The sequence below is a fragment of the Gossypium hirsutum genome, chromosome A01 (genome assembly GCF_007990345.1).
Source record: "Gossypium hirsutum isolate 1008001.06 chromosome A01, Gossypium_hirsutum_v2.1, whole genome shotgun sequence".
NCBI lineage: Eukaryota > Viridiplantae > Streptophyta > Magnoliopsida > Malvales > Malvaceae > Gossypium > Gossypium hirsutum.
In genome coordinates this window covers 511,997-535,066 of record NC_053424.1, presented here as the reverse complement: position 1 = coordinate 535,066, position 23,070 = coordinate 511,997, and the positions used below count along the sequence as shown (strand labels likewise).

At 32.2% G+C, this 23,070-nt stretch overlaps 3 protein-coding genes and 1 pseudogene across 7 annotated transcripts; 2 read left to right on the top strand and 2 right to left on the bottom strand.

Annotated features, from left to right (window-relative positions):
• Window positions 1-256: 256 nt before the first annotated feature.
• Window positions 257-4,538, bottom strand: LOC121203406 (vacuolar-sorting receptor 3-like; annotated as a pseudogene).
• Window positions 4,539-7,619: 3,081 nt separating this feature from the next.
• Window positions 7,620-11,841, top strand: LOC107943304 (E3 ubiquitin-protein ligase RNF170). Of its 4 annotated transcripts, none has more exons than XM_016877054.2 (5): window positions 7,620-7,868; window positions 9,858-10,057; window positions 10,346-10,444; window positions 11,010-11,061; window positions 11,459-11,841. In XM_016877054.2, exons 1-5 carry the CDS (start codon window positions 7,718-7,720, stop codon window positions 11,596-11,598), a joined length of 642 nt encoding a protein of 213 aa, XP_016732543.2. In that variant the 5' UTR covers window positions 7,620-7,717; the 3' UTR covers window positions 11,599-11,841. The 4 variants fall into 4 exon arrangements, with proteins under 4 accessions (XP_016732543.2, XP_040972915.1, XP_040972912.1 ...); XM_041116981.1 differs by having other exon boundaries at window positions 10,343-10,444; window positions 11,418-11,841; XM_041116978.1 differs by having other exon boundaries at window positions 7,621-7,868; window positions 10,343-10,444.
• Window positions 11,472-15,500, top strand: LOC107943308 (armadillo repeat-containing protein 6). Of its 2 annotated transcripts, XM_041116972.1 has the most exons (9): window positions 11,472-11,610; window positions 12,829-13,052; window positions 13,145-13,453; window positions 13,544-13,827; window positions 13,911-14,039; window positions 14,174-14,296; window positions 14,603-14,710; window positions 14,954-15,132; window positions 15,283-15,500. In XM_041116972.1, the coding sequence occupies exons 2-9, from the start codon at window positions 12,905-12,907 to the stop codon at window positions 15,404-15,406; spliced, it is 1,404 nt and encodes a 467-aa protein (XP_040972906.1). In that variant the 5' UTR covers window positions 11,472-11,610; window positions 12,829-12,904; the 3' UTR covers window positions 15,407-15,500. The 2 variants fall into 2 exon arrangements, with proteins under 2 accessions (XP_040972906.1, XP_016732547.1); XM_016877058.2 differs by lacking the exon at window positions 11,472-11,610 and having other exon boundaries at window positions 12,713-13,052.
• Window positions 15,501-15,757: 257 nt separating this feature from the next.
• LOC107943305 (la-related protein 6C) lies at window positions 15,758-21,774 on the bottom strand. The gene is made up of 9 exons (XM_041116975.1): window positions 21,436-21,774; window positions 20,467-20,548; window positions 19,435-19,529; window positions 19,090-19,161; window positions 18,139-18,218; window positions 17,292-17,370; window positions 17,134-17,181; window positions 16,408-16,515; window positions 15,758-16,218 (listed from the first exon to the last, which is right to left on the bottom strand). Exons 1-9 carry the CDS (start codon window positions 21,742-21,744, stop codon window positions 15,985-15,987), a joined length of 1,107 nt encoding a protein of 368 aa, XP_040972909.1. The 5' UTR covers window positions 21,745-21,774; the 3' UTR covers window positions 15,758-15,984.
• Between the last annotated feature and the right edge of the window lie 1,296 nt (window positions 21,775-23,070).

Here is a 23,070-nt window from a genome sequence, read left to right as displayed (position 1 = left end):
ATAGAAAAATCCAATTTAGTAATCGGTACCATACCGTTCTGGTCTTCTGCCTGTACCAAGTCGTTTAGGTTTCGTTTCGGTCAAGATTTCAATATGCTTTGCATGTTCCAATGTGTTTTGGCTCATTCTAGCCAATACCGGCAGGTACAAAATTTTGATATTTTAAACTTATCTTTTTAATTTTTTATCTTAAACATTTTAACTTTTTATAATTACATTTAAAATTAAAATAAACTGAAGCTATTGAACCAATTAATAAATTTAGAACTTATTTTTCCATATAAATAGATGTAATTGAAATATATTTGTTTGTACATATAACATATAATACTCCAAGCTACAAGGGAAGTTAATCGTCTACTACAGCACTCGTCCCGGTTGGATTTGAGTATGCAGTTTGCTTAACTACTTGCGTCGCCGACGGAGTTTCCTTTGGGTATTGTATTCAACATTTTCTACCGTCAAAAGCACTAGTGGAGACTCGTGAGGAAACCCACTTCACAAACAGTTCCGTATTCTGCACTGTCGGGTGTGCTGTCCTGACATGCCCGAGGCTAAGTAGCCAAGGGAGGATGCCTGGTAATTTTTCTTTTTTCCTTTTATATTAATATTTGATGGTAAGTAAGTATCATAACAACAAGTAATCAACAAATTCTGGGGTGCATTTAGCACATAAAATCCTCCAAAAATAAGGAAAACAATTAAAAAATATAACATGAAGGATCCAAAAAAAACAACAAACAAGGAACATCACACTGATACTTGGGTCACGCCAATAATTGTAGTATTATTGTTTTTTTTTTTCATACTACTTTAGCAAATACTACTTACTTACCATCAAATATTAATATAAAAGGAAAAAAGAAAAATTACCAGGCATCCTGCCTTGGCTGCTTAGCCTCGGGCATGTTAGGACAGCACACCTGACAGTGCAGAATACGGAACTGTTCGTGAGGTGGGTTTCCTCATGAGTCTCCACTAGTGCTTTTGATGGCAGGCAAGGTTTAATACAATCCCCAAAGGAAATTCCGTTGGCGACGCAAGTAGTTAAGCAAACCGCATACTCAAATCCAACCGGGACGAGTGCTGTAGCAGATTGACGTGAGGGACTAACAACAACAGCAAACAAAACATCAGCACCCATGATTTCTCTCCCATTATGTATATATTTGATTTGATTTATTGATGATTGTTTTGCATTGCTTGATATAAGTTTTATATAGACTTCGATTGTCATGCCAAAATGCCAAAATGCCAAAATGTCAAACTACCAAATTGCCAAGCTGCCAAACTACCAAACTGCCAAACTACCAAACTGCCAAGCTGCCAAACTGCCAAACTGCCAAACTGCCAAACTGCCCTGTTGAATGTAAAATTAAGATGCCAAACTACAATGCCCTATGAAAAGAGGGAAATGAAACCTAATTTCAGAAAACAACTAGTAAGATAAAAAGAGAAAAAGACATCCGTCCAAACAACTTAAAGCAAAGCTAAAAACAAGTAAATTAATACATAAATGAATGAATAAATACATAAATAATGATAATGAAATCAATGGAAACTGATAAACCTAAATGTATTTAAATGAATTGAGTTAAAAATAATAATAACATAAATCCAAGTAGATGAAAAAACCAAATCAATTAACCCTCAAATCCTAAACATAAAATATCTAAGCCTGAGAGGATTACTTGAGCATCTTGTTCTTCTTTCAGAACAGGATTCTCCATATCAGCATCTGGATCTCCCATACACTTTTCAATCCTTTTAGCATCAAGCCCTGAATGGATGACAAAAGAATATCATCAATTTATTACTAGTTTCCAGCAAGATTTTGATATTTGACTGTGCTATTAACAGAAATTTTAAGATAAACCAAGAATTCTTCCAATTAACTATTTACCAAGAGATTTGATAACACCATCTGCACATTCCTTGTTATATTTTTTCTCCTTCATGGGGCATTTTTTTGAAAATCAGTCACATAATCCCACCACACTCAGGGCCTATTGGTCTCATTTGCCACTTTGAAAACGCAAAGTTGCCTTAAGTTCTCAATAACTACATCTTTCCCTTCATAACCTGAGCTAAAAACTTGCTCAGGATCCGGTGCACAGTATCTTCCGTGGTTGATGCATTGAGATTTGCACTGTCGGCTTAGGGTGAAAGCTTGAGGACAGTACCAAGTTATATAATAGGGTGTGAACTGCGTATAGCCACCTTTTTCGAGTATCTGAGCAGCACCCTTGAAATCCTTCACAAATGCCATCAGCATATCACATTTAACTCCACATTCATCATTGCTGTTGGTCCATAGCTCGTACTCGACATGATCATCAGGGTTAGAGTTTCACCAAAATTTTTCTCGATAAGGGCAGATGGAATTGTTATATCTTCAATGTATTTGGCAGATGAACTGTCCTCTTCAGGATTGTCCGTGGTTATTAATGCTTCTTCAATATCATCCGCAGCAAGCACAGCAGAAGCACCTGCTTGCTGTACATTCCAAACCTTTAAAGCAAAGAAGCAATCATGAAAAATAATAAGGAAAAAGGCGCTAAATGCGGTCTCCGCAAATATATATATATCAAAAACTAAAGAAAAATTACATCTAAGACCATAACTCAATCTAGGACAATAAGCAAATTTTACAACCTTAGCAGCAGCTGGTGTCCGTATATAGGCAACACTTCAGATTTTTCTCATCTCTTTAACGGTGTAATCACATTTTAGTAATGTAAATGAATTATCTAATCTGGAAGTAACTATAAGCCATTACTACCTAATGCTTAGATCAACCAGCATTTTGAACCTCATTTTTATCACCATACATCTGTTTGAGAACCAACAAAACTCAAATCATACACTCTAAATCTATGTTCACTCAGACTCGGGTATGAGTTTCAAATGTAGGCACATGTTTGACACGGATATGTTTGTTTTTGTTTTTCATGTATCTGGAGGATCTTTGAAAAGTCATGTGTCCCCCTATGCATGTTCGGATATTGAGTCTAAAACGGGTACTTCAAACGGATATCTAGAGGATTATTAACAGCGTAGTCGCATTGTAGTAATGTAACTGAATTATCTAATCCGGAGGTAACTATAAGCCAGTACTACGAAATGCTTAGATCACCATTATTTTGAAACTCATTTTTATTATCATACATCTGTTTAAGAACCAACTAAACTCAAATCATACACTCTAAATCTATGTTCACTCGGACTTGGGTATGAGTTTCAAATAAAGGTATGTGTTTGACACTGATATATTCAATTTTTTTTCATGTACCTAGAGGATCTTTGAAAAGACATATCACCGCACACATGTTCAGGTATTGAGTCCAAAACGGGTACTTCAAGCAAAACTGAGAGTCAGAGAAACTTAGCTCTAAACCACTTTATCCAATCTGGAGAAAACTACAAGCCATTACTACGAAATTCTTAGATAACCAGCATTTTGAAATTCATTTTTATTATCATACATCTGTCTTGAGAACCAACCAAACTCAAAGCATATATGTTCACTTGGACTCGGGTAAGAGTTTCAAATACAGATATGTGTTTGACACAGATATATTCAAATTTTTTTCATGTACCTAGGAGGATCTTTGAAAAATCATATCACCGTACACATATTCGGATATTGAGTCTAAAACTGGTACTTAAAGCAAAACCAAGAATCAGAGAAACTTAGCTCTACTTTTGTAGACACCTCTAAGGCTATATCCCTATGAAAGGAGGGAAATGAAGCTAAAAAAATGGACCTAATTTCAGAAAACCACTAGGAAGATAAAAAGAGAAAAAGACATCCTTCCAAACAACTTAAAGCATAGCTGAAAACAAGTAAATTAATACATAAATGAATGAATAAATATATAAATAAATGATAATGAAATCAATGGAAACTGATAAACCTAAATTTATTTAAATGAATTAGTTAAAAAATAATAACATAAATCCAAGTAGATGAAAAAACCAAATCAATTAACCCTCAAATCCCAAACTAACAAATAAATTATTGCCCCATAAATAAACCAAATCCAACAATTTGAACTTTAAACCTAATATTAAAAATTCCCCAATTGGAATTACTCAAATTAGCTAAAACAACACAAAAATTCCTTATCGGTCAACCCTACAACAAACAAATTATAGCTCAAATAAACAAAATCACAGATTAATTTTTCCTATAAGGCGAAAATTTTGAAAAAAAAAAAGAAAAGAATACCTCCACGATCGACCAAAACAAAGGTAGGAAGAGAACCAGGCTTGGATTTTAACGAAATCCCAAAGTCATCAAAGCTTTTACAAGCTTTTTGGTTTTCTTCAGGGTAAACCACAACACCAGCCATGCTTCCACCATATTGAGGTATCCCAAAGTTCCCAATCGCACTATCATGGGTTCCTTTAATCTTCTCCGGCAATGTTACCGTCAAGCTGTTCTTTTCCACCACGAATCTCGCGTAACAATTGCTTATCAAAAATAATAACATAAACACTTGAAGAAGATGATGATGAAATGTTCGTAGCTCCATATCTTTACTTTGGGTTTTTTGTTTTTGGATTTGGATTGGATCAGTTTTAAGGACGATACTGATGAAGAAGATCGTGTATGAAAAACATGTAAAATTAAATGGTTTTTTTTTAAATAAAAATAGTGAAAATCGCCATTAAATATTAAATCAAAAGTTAGAAATATTTGATCTTTTAAACAAATTATTTGTTTTAAATGACACAATTTGGATAGGCCATACTGTAGCGCCGTCCCAAACCCACCCTTAGTCGTTCATACATGTAGCTCGTTGTAAGAGTAAATTGCACTAAAGGCTCCTAAACTATGACTTATTTTAAATTAATTGTTAAACTTTAAAATATTCTAATTACATCCTTAAACTTTCAAGATTATGTTAATTAAGTCCTTATGATACTAAAACCATTAAGTTGGTTGTTAAGTAACATATCAGATCCTGTGTGACATAATTTAAAATTTAAAAAGTAAAGTGTCATTTTGCTTAATAGTGAATTTAACAAGTTTAGTAATGAAAGGACTTAATTGACATAATCTTGAAAATTTGGAGATATAATTAAATTTTTTAAAATTTGAAACCCATTGAAAATGAGAATCATAGTTTGGGAATCTCTGATGCAATTTACTCTAGTTGTAATTAAGTGCTTGTGGGTTAGGTCTAGAGGTGTTTATATTCGAGATGCCTGTCATAGTTGGTTTGGTTTAAAAGATATCGAGCTTCTTTTCACACGATCCAAGACAATAGATGTTTTCAATTAACTCGAGTTTTTGGGATAATTTATGTGAATTATTGTTGACGTTTCGTGTAGCCAACTTGTACTTGTGCCTCATTTAATATATGGGTTCAAACATCATCGATTGTGAAATCTTTAATTCTTTTAGTATAATGACTTATTTTGTTCTCCAACCTTACAAAAAGACTTTAACCCTTTATTTAATTTTTCGTCTCTTTTAACCATTGAATTTAAACTGTATGTCAATTTACCAGAAAATAGATGGAAAGTTAACCTTTGCTAACTTTGTAAATATGATATCCACGTAGGTGCTACATCAATAATTATTTTTTTTAATTAAAAAAATCTCACTATTAAAAATTTTTAAAATATAAAAGATTTATTTTTTAATTTTAAAAAATAATTAATTACTACGACATATATGTGAATGTCACATGGCAAAGTTAATAAACATCAATTTTTTTTATCTATTTTGGAGTAATTTGATAAATAATATAAGTTTAAGAGTTAAAATAGACAAATAAATAAAATAAATAAAAAATTAAAATAATTTTTTTATAAAGTTAGAGTGCGAAGTAAATCATTATGTTAGTTCTTTTTAATGGTTTATCGATAGGCACCCAATGAAGTGCTTCTAATTGTTGAAACTATTGCTTCTTCACGCATTCAAATTTTCAATAGAGTTAGAAGAAAAAGTCTCTATCGAAAATAATATTAGAGTCAAGATGGCTTCTAAATTTAACAGTGAAAAATACACCATGATAAGAGCACCAAAATGTATGAACCCGTGGTGGATCCTTATAAGAGCCAGGGACCTTGGCCATCAAAAAAATTTGAAAAATTATCTTTAAATTTTGAAAATTCTTATTAAGACCCTCCATGTTTTTGAAAGTTTTAATTAAACTCTTCAAATTTGTTAATAATCCTAACTAAGCCTAATGAAAGTTCTAAGAATTTGATTTAACCCTTTATTTTTACTTTTTTTAATTAATCTCCAAAATTTAATATTAAAATTCGTAATCATATAAAAGCACATGCAAATTGAAGCAGAATCGTTCGAGTATAACATGTAGAATACAGGTAATGTTTTTTTTTTCTTTTAAAGTTACAACTATATGAACAAATTCAACAAAGATTAAACATTATAACTAAAGGCGGAGCCATGAAATCATTTTAGAGGGATAATTTTAAATTATAAATTTTTAAAAGATTAAAGTGTAATTTTACCATTATATTCACCTATAATTTAAAAAATAATGTGATTAGCATAAAAGCTTCCTTCAATAGACCCCATCCTATTTTTATAGTGGTTGATGAGCAGCAGCAAATCTTAAAACCATTATTCAAATGTTCAATCTCAAGGCATTAGGCAACTAATTAAGAGGGCAACCAGAAAGAGCAGCATATTTATTGCATTCCTTATGTTTTTCAAATTAATATATAAATATTAGATATAGGTATATGAAAACAAGTATAAATGCCGATTAATTATAACTCAATTGGTTTTGATATTGTTGTCAGTATAAGAAAATATGGGTTCGAGTGCGCTGAAACGTATTATTTTCCTATTTATAGGTTGAGGAGAGATTATGAGCAGTTATATGCATTGTGTCAAAAAGAGTATATATGATAATAACATATAATAAAATTATTGTTAAAAAAAAGTCAAAATTTAACTATGATGGTCAGTAATCGGTTATTGAATTTTAAAATATAATCTATATTAATATATATTTAACGGTTACAAAGTTTTTTTTATTTACTTAAAACGAATAGTTATAATTTTTTAATATATTTATTTTTAAGTTTTTTGTGTATTTGAAGGAATTTTCAAGGATCATATTCTATATTTAAAGGCAGACAAGGGCTTGGTCCAAAAAATAAAAAATTAACCTTTTTAGTCCCCCATAAATAATAAAATTATAAATTAATATATAACCTTTTTTTTAAAAAATAAAACTAGAAATTAATAAATAATAAAATTATATTTTGAGATCACAAAAATTTATAATTCATAGATTCACCCTGGTTTGAATATTACAAATTTAAATAATTTTTTCGAATATTTTAATTACTATTTGTAACATATTTGAAGTAAATACAAATATTTATTATCCTAATCTGTTTTACGTATACAAATAACGGATTTAAATTTGGATACTAAATATCTAAATCCCATGTTTCTCTTGTGGGTTACGAATACTAATTTTAATATCCGAATCTACTATTTACTTTATTTAAAAAAATTTGTTTAATTTTTTGCTTAAAAAGTAGATTTACTTTTATGTCCTTGCCTAGAAAACTACGCGAAAACTCGTGAATATATATATGAAGGGCGGGGCATTTGATATTTCACATTTTTTAACCATTTTTCCCGAGCAAGTGATGGAAAAAAACATTATTCAATAATAGATTCTTAAGGAAAAAAAAGTGGCAGAGTAAGGGAGGGAAAATGGAAACTGATGATACAGGTAGAAAAATGGAGGAGGAATTAGGAGGCAATAAGAGATTGAGTGAAACCCCTCCCGATGATGATTGTTGCCCAATTTGCTTTGGTCCCTTCACTGTTCCTTGTCGATCTAATTGCGGCCATTGGTATTGCGGTACTTCCCTTTTTCAAATTACTTTGTTTTTTTTTTAACAAATTTATTTAGCCACTACTGTCTTGAGCGTCGTTTTGTTTGGTTGGTTAGAAAAAAAAATTCAAGAAAGAAAGAAAAGGAAAAAGAAATAAGGCTTTTTCTCTGAAACTGTACTTGGAGTTTTAGTTTCCAGCGCGAATTAGTATTTTGAATTAGCACAAATTAGTTAAAATTTCTCACTGGTTAACATGAATTTGTTGGTTCATTCAAGAAATTGTTAGGAAACCATTTTTTTTCAAATGGTTAAATTCTGCTATTAGCCAATATGCTTTGTGAAAGTTATGGATTTAGTTGCTGTACTTTCATTTGATCAATTTTAGTCTCAGTACTTTTCAAATTTGTTAATTTTAGTCCTTTTACTTTTGAAATTTTAGTCTAACCCAAACAGTAGCAGTTATATCCATTCAGTATGCTTACAATTATAGATTTAGTCCATATTCTCGAATAAGCTTTTCAAAATTTGAAATTTTAGTCTTGACGCAAATGATATTAGTTAATTTATTAACTGAATTTTCAGTCGGTAATACTTGTAAATAACAAGTTCACATGGCATTACATATACGCTTTGCTACATCAAATTTTGGAAATAGCAAAATTTAACTTAATGAATTTAACAGTTATTTTTTGGTGAAGATTGAAATTTTAAAATTTGAAAAAGTACAAGGACTAAAAATGCTCAAATTGAAGTATAGGGATTAAATCCATGGCTTTTGTAAAGTACAGGGGCTAATAGCAGAATTTAACCTTTTCAAATAGTTTGTTTTGATTTTTATTGTACTTTGTGTATACAATTTTTTATGGTTTATATACATTTACATGATATGCTTTATTTTGTTCTTTTCCGAAGCTTGTGTAAAGGTGGTATATTGCTTGAAGAAAAGAATTTCTTTGTTACTAGGAAACAAGTCTCTTTTTAGTCATTAATTTATTCTCTCTTTTATTTTATAGTGGAATTGTTAAAGAATCTTGAGGTTTAAACTATAAACCATTGACACTTTTAAAGGAGGATTCGTTTCTTCTCAATATAGTTTCGCCCTTTAGATGCTGATGACCTAATGAGATTGTTATCGAGTCGTGTAATCAGGAAGAGATATTAGGAACTCACATGAAATTGTGGATCCCCCAAATGGCAAAACTTTCAGTATTAGTACAAAGGTGGTTGTTGAGTGCTATTAAACTTTTTTTTCCCTTCGCAATAGGTGTAATGGATGGTAATTTTTTTTTTTTTTGGGGGGTGGGGAGGGCGGGGGGTTGCATTATCCGTTTGTCATTGCCTTTGTTTCTGAAGCTGAAATTCATTTATGGGTTAATATATACAGAGGTATGTGATCTTGGCAACTAAACGTGGAAATCATAAGCCAATTTGGTACTTTTTAGGTACTTGGTTAACATTGTTAAAATACGCCGTGGCGTTGACGTGACATTGACAATCAATAACATGGTGACACATGACAGCCTCACATTTTGATATGTGGCAAAAATAAAAATTATAATATTTTTAATTAATTTTTATCTTTTTCGTGTGTCAAAATGTGAGGCTGCCATGTGTTACCATGCTATTGGTTGTCAGTGCCATGTCAACACATTTTAATGGAGTTAGTCAGGTACCTAAAAAAGTACCAAGTTGGCTTATGGTTTTCAAGTTTAGGCATCAGTTAGGTCTAAAAAAATTTTAGGTACCAAGTATAAGTTGCCAAGTATTTAGGTACCTTGGTATATATTAGCTCTTCATTTATTTACTGTTGTTATAGTTGTGCAGCTAGTGCCTTTGATTGCCAGAACTTGTGTTAAGTTGGAACTCTTAACTTGCTTTTTGCAGTAAAATGATTGTCTCGATAAATTATAGTCATTGAATACTCCCCGGATTGGGGAACTGACTTATGTGTTTTTCCTCTAATCAACTTTCCTTAAGTTGGTTTCTTTTTTTCTGGTCGTTTCTGTTTTTGGCAGGAAGTTGTATTTTGCAATTCTGGAACTATTCCTCGGCGTCAAAGCCATGCGGGTGTCCCATGTGTACCTGCATGATTGTTAATTTGATGCCAGAGGCATCGTTGGAACAACAACCACAGAACCAAGAAGTTGCCGAGGTGCTTAAAAGTGTACGGAGGTATAACCTCCTCTTTCTTGGAGGTGCACGTGGATTCATTCAGGTATGCGTGCTAATTATAGCCATTTGTATACTCTAGTAAACATTTATGTTAAGTTGATTTCTGTCAGACACATACAACTTTAAAATTAATGGTTTTACCATATAATTTAATGGCTCTGACATTGCTTTCGAGGTGAACTGCAGAATAATGTTGTTTTGTTTTGTTCACGCTAACAATCCTTATACTCGCTTCTTGTTTATTGTTCCGTTTGTCTTACAACTGTAATGCTTGATGTTCTGTTCTGTTGTGAGCAGGCCGTGAACATTTTCTTCCTTCTTTTCTTAGCAGAAAGTGCGTGAGTTACCATTCTTCATCAAGAGAATCTTCCAGGGATTGATGGATCCTGATACAAATGATACATATATTGCCGAGATTCGCCTTTTTGCAGTTAAGTTTAGTGCATATATATGCTGTGAAGATATATATATATGCATATATACAGCAGTGGCATCTAGACACAGACATGCGTTTATGTGATTTGCACATGTGCAGACTAGCCTGCACAAGCATTTTACGTCTTGTGGCGGTCATGTGCTTGTCCTTGTCTTTATTTTGAGTTAATGTTATGTTTTACCGTTTTCAATTAGAAAAGTTAGCACTTCTTCAATGTCGAGAGCGTGCACTATCTTCTATTTTCTTACGGTGCATGTCATACATTAACTTTATATCTTCAATTCAAAAGGAAATCGGTAGAACTTTCAAGGATCTTATAAACCAGAGGTTAGTCAAAGCTTCTATCAGTAAATTTTAGGAAGGGCTGACAAAAAGGTGACTGTTTTATAAGCTTCAAGTATAACAAACTAATAGGTTGTCATGACGGTTTAGACGATAATAAATCAAAGTTAGGTGACTAACTTGCAACACATATGTATGTTGAATCAGTTGCTCATTTCATTTAAACACTCCGGTTCCCGACTGTTCTCTGCTAAAACTCTTAACCACTATTTTGCAGATGTTGCTAAGTATCATCTACAGAGCCACACCATTAGATTTTATTCCAACAGGTATATATATGTTGTTCACAGGGTCAATTTGATGATGGTAGTAATAAGTAACCATGTGATCGATATTTTCAGATCATTTTGGTGTTGGAAAGCTAATTATTATTTTCAAAACTGGACTGGACTAGTTGATCGGATTGGGAATAGGCCGGGGTACCGGTCCAGAATAAGGGGTCAAACTGGCTGGTCTAATCGGTTGAACCAGTTTTTTTTTCCTACTTTTTAAAATTTTAAAATAATTTATTTAATCGAATTGGACGAACCGGTCGGACTGAGAATCAGTGATCTGACCAGCTCAACCATTGTTAATCTGGTTCTGAAAACCTTGGAGCTAATGCATTGCGGTACGTATATGCTAGCCAATTGTACAAATTGGTGTTCTTTTTTTCCTGTTTTGCAGGGGGGATAGGAATCGGAAGGGTGTTTGATTGTTCAGCGATTATTCTCATACTCATCCTACGTCTGGTTGGTATCTATCGCAGACGACGACTTATGCAGCGTGTGAGGCGCTTAGCCGCCATGGAACTTTTACAAGAATGAAACTTCGATATGGTAGATTTTGTTGCCCCCCTCTCTATTATTAACACTTTATTATGTCTATCAAAGGAAAATAGCCGTAAAAATGGATCAATTGTGTGTGTGTGAAAAGGGGAGCTTACATTAGGTTGTATATATTTTATCAGTAGAATTTGGAGTGTATGATTCAGCAGTATTGTATTGGGGAGCCAATAGCAAACAGGCCTTTCATTATATTTGTTCAATGTTTTGTTTTACCTTTTTATATATTCGAGCTCGAGTTTGACTCCAAAATTTAGGGCTCAATATACGGCTCGAGTTTAAGACATAGCCTAACCAAACCCAACTACACGAGCTTGAGTTCGCTTAACCTTGCTTATCAATTTTTATGCACCTAAATTTTCTTTAAATAATGATGGGGATATGTAATTTTGTAATATTAGAATAAATTAAAATGAAAATCTAGATTAGGTTCGCAACCTGTTTGAATTGAGTATTATAGTGTTTTTAATTCGGTTCATTTTCCAGTTTGTGAGCATTAAAATTTCATTTACATTATTAGATTTATTGTCTTAGATTTTAAGTTGGCTTTCAGATTTTAAAATATTTTAGTAAAAATCTCAAAATATTAGTATTATTTAAATAAATGTTTCTTAATCGTCCTTGTTGTTACCTAGGATGCAGCATAAAAATGGTACGAAATATTTTTAAATACGAGTCAAATTGCAGATATATACATTTTTCCATGTTTAAAAAAAAAACTCTTTTTAAATTTTAATACGTTAAACCTATGTTGTCCACATGTCTATGTAGATCTTTATAGATTTTTAACATCTAAACTAATAATTAGACTAATAGATGATGAAATTGATATAATACTTAAAATTTTTTTATATTTAAATTATTTCTGAATTTAAATATGGGACTTAACTTTTTTTGTTAAGGTACTCCTTAATAACTTTAAAATGAGAATAATTATTAAGTTTAAAATTAAATTTTAAGCCTCTTAAGGATTAATTTAAATGAAAAAAAATAGATTTAACTTAAAAAGAAAATTACAACCTTAATATAAAAAAAATTATAAAATTCAAGAAAAAGTGATTTACCCAAAAAAAAAAAGTTAAAAAAATAAAACATAATAATTTAGGAGCCAAATCGTCAGATAAGAGTTAAACAATTCCCCACCAAAAAAATTAAAATTTAATATCCCTGACCTCTCGGAAAGTAAAAAATTACACTCCTGAGTCTTAACAGATCTTCTTCGCCGCCGGTCCGTCACTCCTCCGATCAGCGGGGTATCCCTAAAATCTGTAGCTAAGAGAAACCAAAGATGGCTCCGACGAAGAACGTACGTACAATCTCACAAGAGGCCTTCGACGAGTTAGTGAAAGAGAACATAGATGACCTCGGGATGGATCCCGCCGAAGCCCTAGAAGACGCCATCCAAACACTCTCCCTTCAAGGCGTTGATCTTTCTGGTATCTCTGCAATCTCCCTTTCATTTTTAATCCATTTTGTCGTGGATTCCCATTTTTAACTGAGTGTTTTTTGAACGACCGATTTGAAATAGGGATCGTGAAGTGTGTTCCTGGAGAAGGCGGCATCAAGGACCACCCGGCGATGCAATGCTTGGATAAGCTGAATCAACTGAATGCCGATTCGAAGGATAAATTCGGCGGCCAAGATTTAGTCCAAATCACCGCGTTGCTTAATGACCTAAGTGAATTATGTATTTCTAATAAAGAAGATTCGGGGAATGCAGCAATTGTTGCTAAAAACGGCGGTATCGAATTGGTTTGTTCGATCTGTAGTAAAATTCCAACTGAATCAAGGCATTGTCTAGTTTCTTGTTTTAAGGCAATGGCATCATTGCTTACAGGTTTAGAACAATTCAATATGTTTTAAGATTTGGTAATAGTTTATGTGTTGGAGTTAAATTAGTTTATGCTCTGTTTTGCTTGTCTTTTAGATGTTCAAAGTACAGAGAGTTTTAGGGCAAGTGGAGGACCGAAGATTGTGGTTGGTATTCTTAGTGATGGGATTCGAGATTTCGATATTTTGAATTCGGGTTTCACTGTTGTTGCTGCGGCTGCAAGCGGTAATGAAGTTGTTAAACAATCGTTTATGGACTTACAAGTTGATGAGCTGATTCTACAAGTTTTGAGTGGACAAACTCAGGGAAGCATTCAAAGTTTGTATGATGCTATACATGTTCTATTAACCTCCGATGATAATCGGGTTGTTGCTTCCGAAGTAAGTAAAATACGTGTACTAAATCTTTTAGGTAGTACCGTTATTGTTCCTCAAAACGATTGAGCGATATTTGGTTGCTTCAGGTTTATGGTTATGCACGAAGATTTGCAAAAATTGGAATTGCAAAAGCTCTTGTGGAATCTCTTCATGGGGGGCCTAGTTCACCTAGTCTTGTTTCCGCTAGCATAGCATTAAAAGCCGTTGCTGTCAATGTAAGTTATTAGAATTAGTTGAGATATAAGGGACTACTTGATTTAGGTTAATATAATAGGCTTAAAATACTAATTATGTATGAATGATGAACATTAGCCTTTGAATTTACTATAATGTGTTTCATTTTGTGCAGGATGAAATATGTAAGTCCATTGCCGATGCTGGTGGTATCGATGTGCTTCTTAAGTGTGTTGATGATAGTGGTGAACAACGCAACAAAACTGTAGCTAGAACTTCTTGTTCATTGTTATCCAAGGTATAGACATAAAATGCTCCGTTGAAGGTTGTTTCCTTTATTATAATCTTTCACTTATCTTCTCCGCTTTCATGGCATGAAATATTTTGTTTTTAGAGCTGTACAATGGTACCATTCGAAAAAGGGTTTTCTATTGTAGGTGACGTGATACTAGAATTGCGTGCGCTTGTATATTTTAAATCGCAAATCTTAACTATATGGATTATGAATCAGAAGCTTGTACTTTCATGAAGCTGCATTATCTGAATTTTAGTTTCATGTCTTACCGGAATCATCAATGCCTTCTTTTTTCCCCTATTTGGCTAGTTGGCAGGAAGTGACTCAAATAAGAGTGCTATAGTCGAAAAAGGAGGTTTGGACAAGCTGATCAAATTATCGGCTAGATTTTCTGATGATCCATCTGTGCTGCAAGAGGTAAGGGATTGATAAATCTTATACCCGTGAAATGCTTGATGATCCAGTTTTCACAACCATATTACTGTTCTGCTCAATTAGTATTTGTACAACATGATAGTCTTACTTGTTTTTAAACAGCAGTTCGGATGCTCTGAGAAACACTCGATGTAATAATGGATGCGAAAGTCATGTGCATTTTCGTGATAAAACATATGCATGCATAACAATATAGGATTGACATCATAATGAACTTGACTTTAGGTCATGGCCATCATTTCTGTACTCTGCTTGAGATCACCCGACAATGCAACTCGTGCCATTGAAGCTGGAGCAGGTGATCTTGCTATTCAAGCCATGCAGAAGTTCCCTGCTGCTCAGCCGATGCAAAGAAGTTCCTGTCTCATGATACGGAATCTTGTTGTCAGGAACCCGGAAAACAGGCAAGTTTTATTTCAGCACTTCATTTAAGTTGGATATAGACAATTCGAGTATCAAAGTTCATAATTTTTTCAATCGCTTAATAATGCCATTAAAGAAGTTACTAGTAATACTAGTCTCGATTTATTGAAAACTGATGCTTTCGTGTGCAGAACCCTTCTGCTGAATAACGGTATCGACAAGTTTATCCGTAAGGCAAAGGAAAATCATGAAAGCTGCAAAGATGCTGCCACCGATGCGCTAAGAGATTTGGGGCTTGATAACTATAACTCATAGTTAAGAACTATCAGGGGACTTGTTCTCTTTTTTGGGTGTGGTTATTTTTGGGGTTTTCATTCTTCATTAAGTTTCAATTTTGCATTTTGGAGAATCAAAACTGTTTCTAGTGTTCCTTGATGAAGTTAATTTCCTTTAATTTTGGAGGCTTGAAAAATATTTTCATAGTATTTTTAAATTATTTTCACTATGAATATAAAAATATTTATTTTTACATCATAAAAAAAAATTATAAATTAAATAAAAAAAGAGATTCATCTTGGTTCGGGTAATCAAAGATTTTTTTAACTTGTGAACTAAAATATGTGGTAGAAAGAGGAAAACAAGGGCAATAAAATTGTTATCAGATAGTTTTTAAGAAAAATACTAAATTATACATCTTGAATTATTGATTAACATATTGTAGACCACTCTATCCATGGCTAATAAAGCCATTTCCAAAAAAGAAAATACAGATTATTATAATATCATACCCCTATTTGGATATACATTGATATAGATATCAGACACGAATATCTCAAAAAATAAATAAATAAATAAATAAAGAGTCAGAGTAACATTAAGTGTCATTCTTCACTCTAAAAATATGAAGTTAACGGCTTGCCTCGTCCCACGGTGAAACCCTTGGTTCCATCTGGTATTCTCGGACCCTTAAAAGTCTGTTTCATAGATGCTTCACATTGCGTCGTTGGGTTGATAGGTTGAGGTGATGTTGGGAGCTGGCCTCGTCTGTTGGGGTTTTGAACACGCCCTCGGCCCTTCCCGCGGCCTCTGCCGTCTCCCTTTTTTGATCCCACTCCATTGTCCTCAGTCTATGGAAGAAAAAAGTTGGAAACCATGTTACTTGGATTTGAATGTCTTTGATACCAATACAATGTATTTGTAAGGTTATTTCTTCATACTCATATCCACGAATGTGTTAAAGACGAGAACCGGATATGATTACTTGAGGAAAAATAAAGAGTACTGGTTGTGGATAAAAACATAATGTTGATGCTTACCTTATTTTCAGTTGATTCAACATTGTTTGATTGAAAGGAATGTTCGAAGTCTTTTTCGTTCAATATGGCATCAAATTCGGATTTTCGGGTTTTTAGAATAGGTTTTGGCTGCATTTTTATTTCAAAATTAAAAAAAAAATTTAATTAAGGAAGACCAATATGTGAAAAATATAATATTATGAATAATATAGATATCGAGAATCTAAGCAGCAATCTTGCTCGGAGCCCTTTTCTCCAATTCCTTTCATCATTTAACTTCTCAACCTAGGCAAAAAATATTTAGATTTGGATTTTGGATGCGAGTGTTGAATAAATGTATTTATTCTATATGTATATTGTTGAAGGGAGGTTGACTCCTTTTGGAGAAGTCTTCGAACTCTCAATGGACCCTTCAATGGGTCAATATTGTCCCAAGTGAAGATTTTATCTTTCGACTTTATTAAGAGCCTGAGTGGGTTCACAACATAAACTTTCCGTGTTCTCGAGTGCCTTGGGAAGGCAATCACAGAATGAGAGTGTCTCGTTGGAATAAATTGTGCTTGGCGCTTGATTACCTACCAAGACATTCTCGCTCTGTGAACCCGTTCGAACTCGTAACAAAGTCAAGAGATAAACATGTTCATTTTCATATTCATTTAAAAAAAAAAACTATATCCACATCCAAATATATATTAGACACAAAGTATCTAAAACAAACACTTCAATAAAAATGAAAAATCAAATTACCGCTTTTTTAGCAATCTCCCTCAATTCGAGCTCCATAAGTGTATAAAGCTTAAAGAAAATGGAAAAAAAAAAGAATTACTAAGGATATTGTGTAATAATTTGAACTTTGAAGGATTACATTAAAAAAAATGTTTGATTTTACTTAAATATTATCGTACCTTGTTAGAAGTGGAAAAATCAGTTTTAGAGCGAGGAGAATTGGACTCTTGAGGACGACATATTTGAATGTTCTTCACACTGTATTTGAATATCATTAGCAATTAAGGTGTTGCAAAACAACCTTTTAGGACATACAATTGCGTATGTTTCTAAGTTGTTGTAGTTTTTGTAGATTGGAAATTTTGTTCTTAGACTCGATTTTTTCAAGAATTTGGCCTCTTTATTTTTTAAATTTTAAAATTTAGATCAAATTATTAATACTGTTAAAATTTTGTCAAGTTCATTGGTAGGGCACTTTGAAAGAACAAAAAAAAAAACTCACTTGGTAGTCCACTGGTGGAAGGTGCTGTTAAGTTTTCAGGGTACTTAAAATTTTCAAAGATTCTAGGGGGATAATTAAAATTTTCAAAAGATTTAGGGGCTTAATAGGAATTTCCAAATTTTTTTGGGGGGGTTAATTAAAATTTTTTAAAATCATGAGAGGATTAATGAGAATTTTCAAAAAAATTAAAGGGTCTAATTAAAATTTTTAAAACTTTTGGGAAACTTAATTCGAATTTCTAACAATTGTGAGGGGACATAATTAAAAATATTTAATAGGCATAATGAAATTTTCCAAAAACTTGGGAGGAGTCCCTATCGATCTAACGACACTCTGCCACTTAATTTATTAGAAGAAATTTAATGATGATAATGATTGGACTTGTATTTTAAAATTCGAAAAGTGAAGGACTAAATTTTTTGAAATAAAAGTCGAGAGATTAAATTCAATTTATGAAAAGTTCAGGGACTTGAAACATAGTTTAACCAATAAAAAGAATGTAATAGAAGCTATTAAAGAAGGACCTTCCGACAACATTAAAAATTTTGTCTAGGTTCGGATGAGAGTGACCTTCAGGCAAATTCTCCACAACAACAGTACGAGACTGCAAGAAAAAAAGAAATAAGGTCGTAATTTGTAATGAATCATACATAAAATATCCAAAAAAAAAAAAACTCGGGATCTTTATTTTCCTATACACCTTTATATATTGGTATGGAGTTCAACTATCAATTCTAATATGAACTCAATGTAATTCGATTTAATTATATAAAGTTAACAATTCGATTTAAATTTATTTGAATCTAAAATTGATTCTGCAATAGAATCCAAATTACCCAAGCAAATATCTCGAAATAACTTGGAAATGGATAAACTTGTATTGACCTAAAAAACCTAACTACAAATATGAGTGACCCGAGCTCAAAATAACCAAAAATCGAAATGACTTGAACTCGAAAGTGAACCAAAATCCTCGGTTGACTTGAACCGAAATGACCCGAAAATTTTATAACTTGAATTTATTCGATTCAAATTGACTTAAAAAGTTAACAACCCAAATCCATAGTCGTTTAAACTTGAAATTGATCTTGGACCGAAAACCTTCAAATTTGAACTTGAATTATCGAAACAAGTAAACCCAAAACAGCTCAAACTTGAAATGGTTAAAATCCATAACGACTTGACTCGAAAAACTTAAACTTCAAACTTGAATGATCAGAACTTGAAATAGCATGAACTTGAAATGACTTGAACTTAAAAGTGATTCAAACCTGAAAAGACTAAAACTCATGATTGACTTGAACCGAAAAGATGTGAAAATTTTACAATTCGTGTTAATTCGTTTTAGATCGAGCTAATCCAAAACTAATCCCAACCACCAAATTGACTGATCTAGTATAGAGGTTTGAGTACAATCCTCAATAAGATATTGAGCATACCTATATCACAAATGTATCTCTATCCAACACTCATACCTGAACTTCCTCTTTGTCCTTCTTAGTGAAAGGATGTTTACGTTTAACCTTCTTACCATCATCACTAACAACCTTCATTTCAACCAAAAAAATAAAAATAAAAATTATTACTTTAAATTCCAAAATAAGATATTCAAAGGGATATAGCAACATTTAGTCCTTGAACTTTGCAGCTTTTCTCATCTTGATCCTTAAACTTTTTTTGATCCATAGTAATTTCGGAATTTGGCAATTTTTCTCAATTTGGTCACCAAAATTTTGATTCCATTAAAATTTGATGGCATGATGGCACCAAATTGGAAAAAAGCTAGCAAGTTCAGAGATTAAAAAAAAAAAAAAACTTACAAGCTTTGAAGAGGATCGAAGTACTTTGGCCAGCAACAGTTTTTTAGAGATGAGAGAGTTGATTTTCTTTGTTGAAGAAATGAAAGATATGGGAACTAAAAGCATAGAGAATTTTTTTGGTTAAAATATCTTGTTAGTCCTTGTATTTAATAAAATTTAAGATTTAGTCCCTACACTTAAAGATGTTAAAATATAAATTTCTTTTACTTTTTCAATTTAAAAATCAAAATCTAGTGATTAACATCGGTAATATTTTCTAGCAAAATTTATCAATTCGGCATGTTAATTAGGTTATTCTCATATGATGTGGCTTGTAATTGATGTACTAACGATGTTAATGATTGGATTAAGATTTTTAAATAGAAAAATAATAGAATTTTAAATTTTAAGTATAAGGACTAAATCTTAAATTTTGTAAGAGCAGATTTAGAGTATCGAGAAAACAGAACTTTTCTTTAATTGAATAAAGGAATAATTATAATTTAGCCTTCAACATTTGCATTTTTGTATCAATTTTGCCCTTATTATTATTTTTTGAGCTCAATTGCGCCACTAACCATTCAAGAAGAGTCAAATCGTTTTCTTAACAGAAATGCTGACTAAAACATTAATTTTTTTAATGATGTTGGCATGGTAATCCCTACGTACTTTATGTTAACATGAAACTATTTATCTTATACACCAGTATACCAAATTAATAAATCATTTAAAAGTTATAAAAATATTCAAAAAAATTAAAAAGAAGAAGAAGTATGAAGTACATGTAGATTGATATGCGGGTTCTCATGTCTAAAAATTTAACATTTTAATTAGTATTTCTATTAAAAAAGGCAATTTGACTGTTTTTGATGTTGATGGTCAAATTCGACTCTTTTTAAAAGGTTTAAGGTTAAATTTAGTTAAAAAAGAGAATAAGGGTCAAATTGACAAATGATGTAAATATTAAGAACTAAATTTGCAATTATACCAAAAAAGAACTTTTTAGAACCCTAATTGAGTTATAAAAACCCTAATTGTGTTTCCCCTTCTTACCATAACCTTCAGGATCTTTGCTTATTTGCCTTGACAATGATTCGTTTGCTAAAAGGCTCATGTCACTGAATTGGTGTTCCACCTGTTTTTGACCAAAGCAGAGTAGGAATTTTATGTTATTCCGACTTTTCATTTTAAAATAATTATATATCGATTTTAAAATAATTATATATATTCCATATGTGTTTTGTGCATATTTCTATACGATTGTGGGATATGATCCTTTAAAAATCATTTAAATACGTGAAAAGCTTGAATAAAATCAAATATATATAATTTTTGGTTCAACTTCGAGTAACATGGTATAACTATATCTTGAAAAGGTTATACTTATGTTTAACACTCGTGTTGGACATATATCGGGACATTAATATAATGATACAATACTTTAAGAATCCTTCAAATTGTATGAAAAATTAGAGAAAAAATGAATCATATCCGGTTCAATACATACTTGACCCAAGTTCAGGTAACATAGCATAGCTATGTAAATAATAATTTAAGGGATAAAGTAACATATAGTCCCTAGACTTGACAAGTTTTTTTCACCTTGGTCATTGTACTTTTTTGGTTCACATTAATCTCGAAGCTTGACAATTTATTTTTTATTTAGTCCTTGAATTTGAATTCTATTAAAGTTTGATAATGTAATACTTTGAGATTATGTCGCATTGTCACCTAAAAATTATATAGAATCTACAAAATAGTTAAAAAATTTTAAAAAAATTCAAGTAATGCCGTGACAATTTTAGTGTCACGTCATTATTCATTAACGGAATCTAAATTTATGGACCCAGTTGAGAAGAAAAAATCTACCAAATTATGAGATAAATGTGGACAAAAATAATTTGAAGAACAAAGGTGAAAAAAGTTACCAAATTCAAGGAGTAAATGTTACTTTATCTTTGAAAATCTAAGGTGAAAATAAATAAATAAATAAGCATAAGATGATCTTTAAGCGAAGCTCACCATCTTGGAATAAAAATTAGGGTTAGAAAGATTATGATTCGGGATAGAATTAGTGGAAATCGGTTCTTGTTTACCAACAAAGAACCAATCAAATCCTCCTCCACCACCACCATCGTCGCCACCGTTAAGGTAGTGAAAGAAAGGGTAATAATAAGTCGAAACGGGTAACATTTGGGTACGCGATCTCGACACGAATTCGGGTGCATACGCATTGAATTTGAACCTCACACCATTGCTACTCCCTCCATTGTTATCCATTTGAAGCTTTTCTTTGGGTTCTTCTCTCTCAGTTTTTTGTGATTCTTCCATGGTTTCTATTTTTTTGTTTATTACAAAAGCTTAACGTGTTTGAAAAAAAAACATAGATTTGATTGTCTCTCCTGAAGATTAGTAACTGTTTTCTTGAGAGTAGAATCCATGTAAATGCGGAGACATGAAGGAATTTTCTTACACGACCGTTGTGTTCGGAATTTCAACATCATTAATGACAACCTTAATTTTCCCTTTTTCTTTGCTAACCCACTTATTTCAAACCTCGAGCTTTAAATCAGATGAGAGTCGAATTTAAGAAATTGAAGTGGATAAAAAATGTTTCAAAAAGTTACTAAATTCAGAGATTAGATGTTATTTTATCCATTATTAATATAATATTAAATTCGATGTAAAATCTAATATCTGTCAATTTTAATTGAGTTAAATCACTATTTGATGTCTTAACTTGATAAAATCTCTTACATTGACGTTTCAACTTTTTTTGTTCAAAGTTGATAATTATTCTCATACTTGAGTTTGAACTTACAGTTGATCCCACATTAAAACCTAAACTTTTAAGATTTTCAAGACCAAAAGAGATTTAAGCCCTAATATGAAAATAATTATTAAGTTTAGGGACTAACTTGTAAGTTCAAGCCCTAATGTGAGTAAAACTTGGGAACAAAAAAAGTATTAAGATCAAATATATGTATAACCCTACCCCACACGACACTAACAGCGTGTTTGGTTCAGTGTAATAGGTACTCCATTACACCCCGATTACGCGCATATTACATTACCGACCTATTCTGGTGTTTGGTTCGTTGTAATCGGTATTACGCGCCTATTACATTACCGACCTATTCCCTAAATTCTCTGCTTTTTTATTCCCTTCCCAAATCGACGATTAGCCCTATTACGTCCGTCTTCCCAAATCAGTCTCTGTTTTACCCTCCCTCCCAAATCGACCTCCACCCTCTCCTTTTTCTGTCCTCGTTGATTTCTCCTCCCATTTATTTACCTATTCTCTCTCTCGGTCTCTTTTTTCATTTTTTCCCTGTCATTTGTTGTGGTTTTGATCTCTCTCGGTCTCTTTTTTCATTTTTTCCCTGTCATTTTGTTGTGGTTTTTGAAATTCACTGCTTCATTAGAGACTGATTTTGAGGTATGAATCTTGAACTTTTCATTTCTTTGTCTGTCTTTGCCTTCGATTGTGGCTGCTTTCATTTTGCTGCTGCTGATTTTGGTACAATATGATACTGTTGTGAATTTCTTATTTTGGTTGGTTTTTAGGTGTTTGATTTGTGATAAACTGAACTGGGTTTGCCTTTATCATATCAAGTATAAGCATGTACGATAGTTTTGTATTGTAAATAACACTGC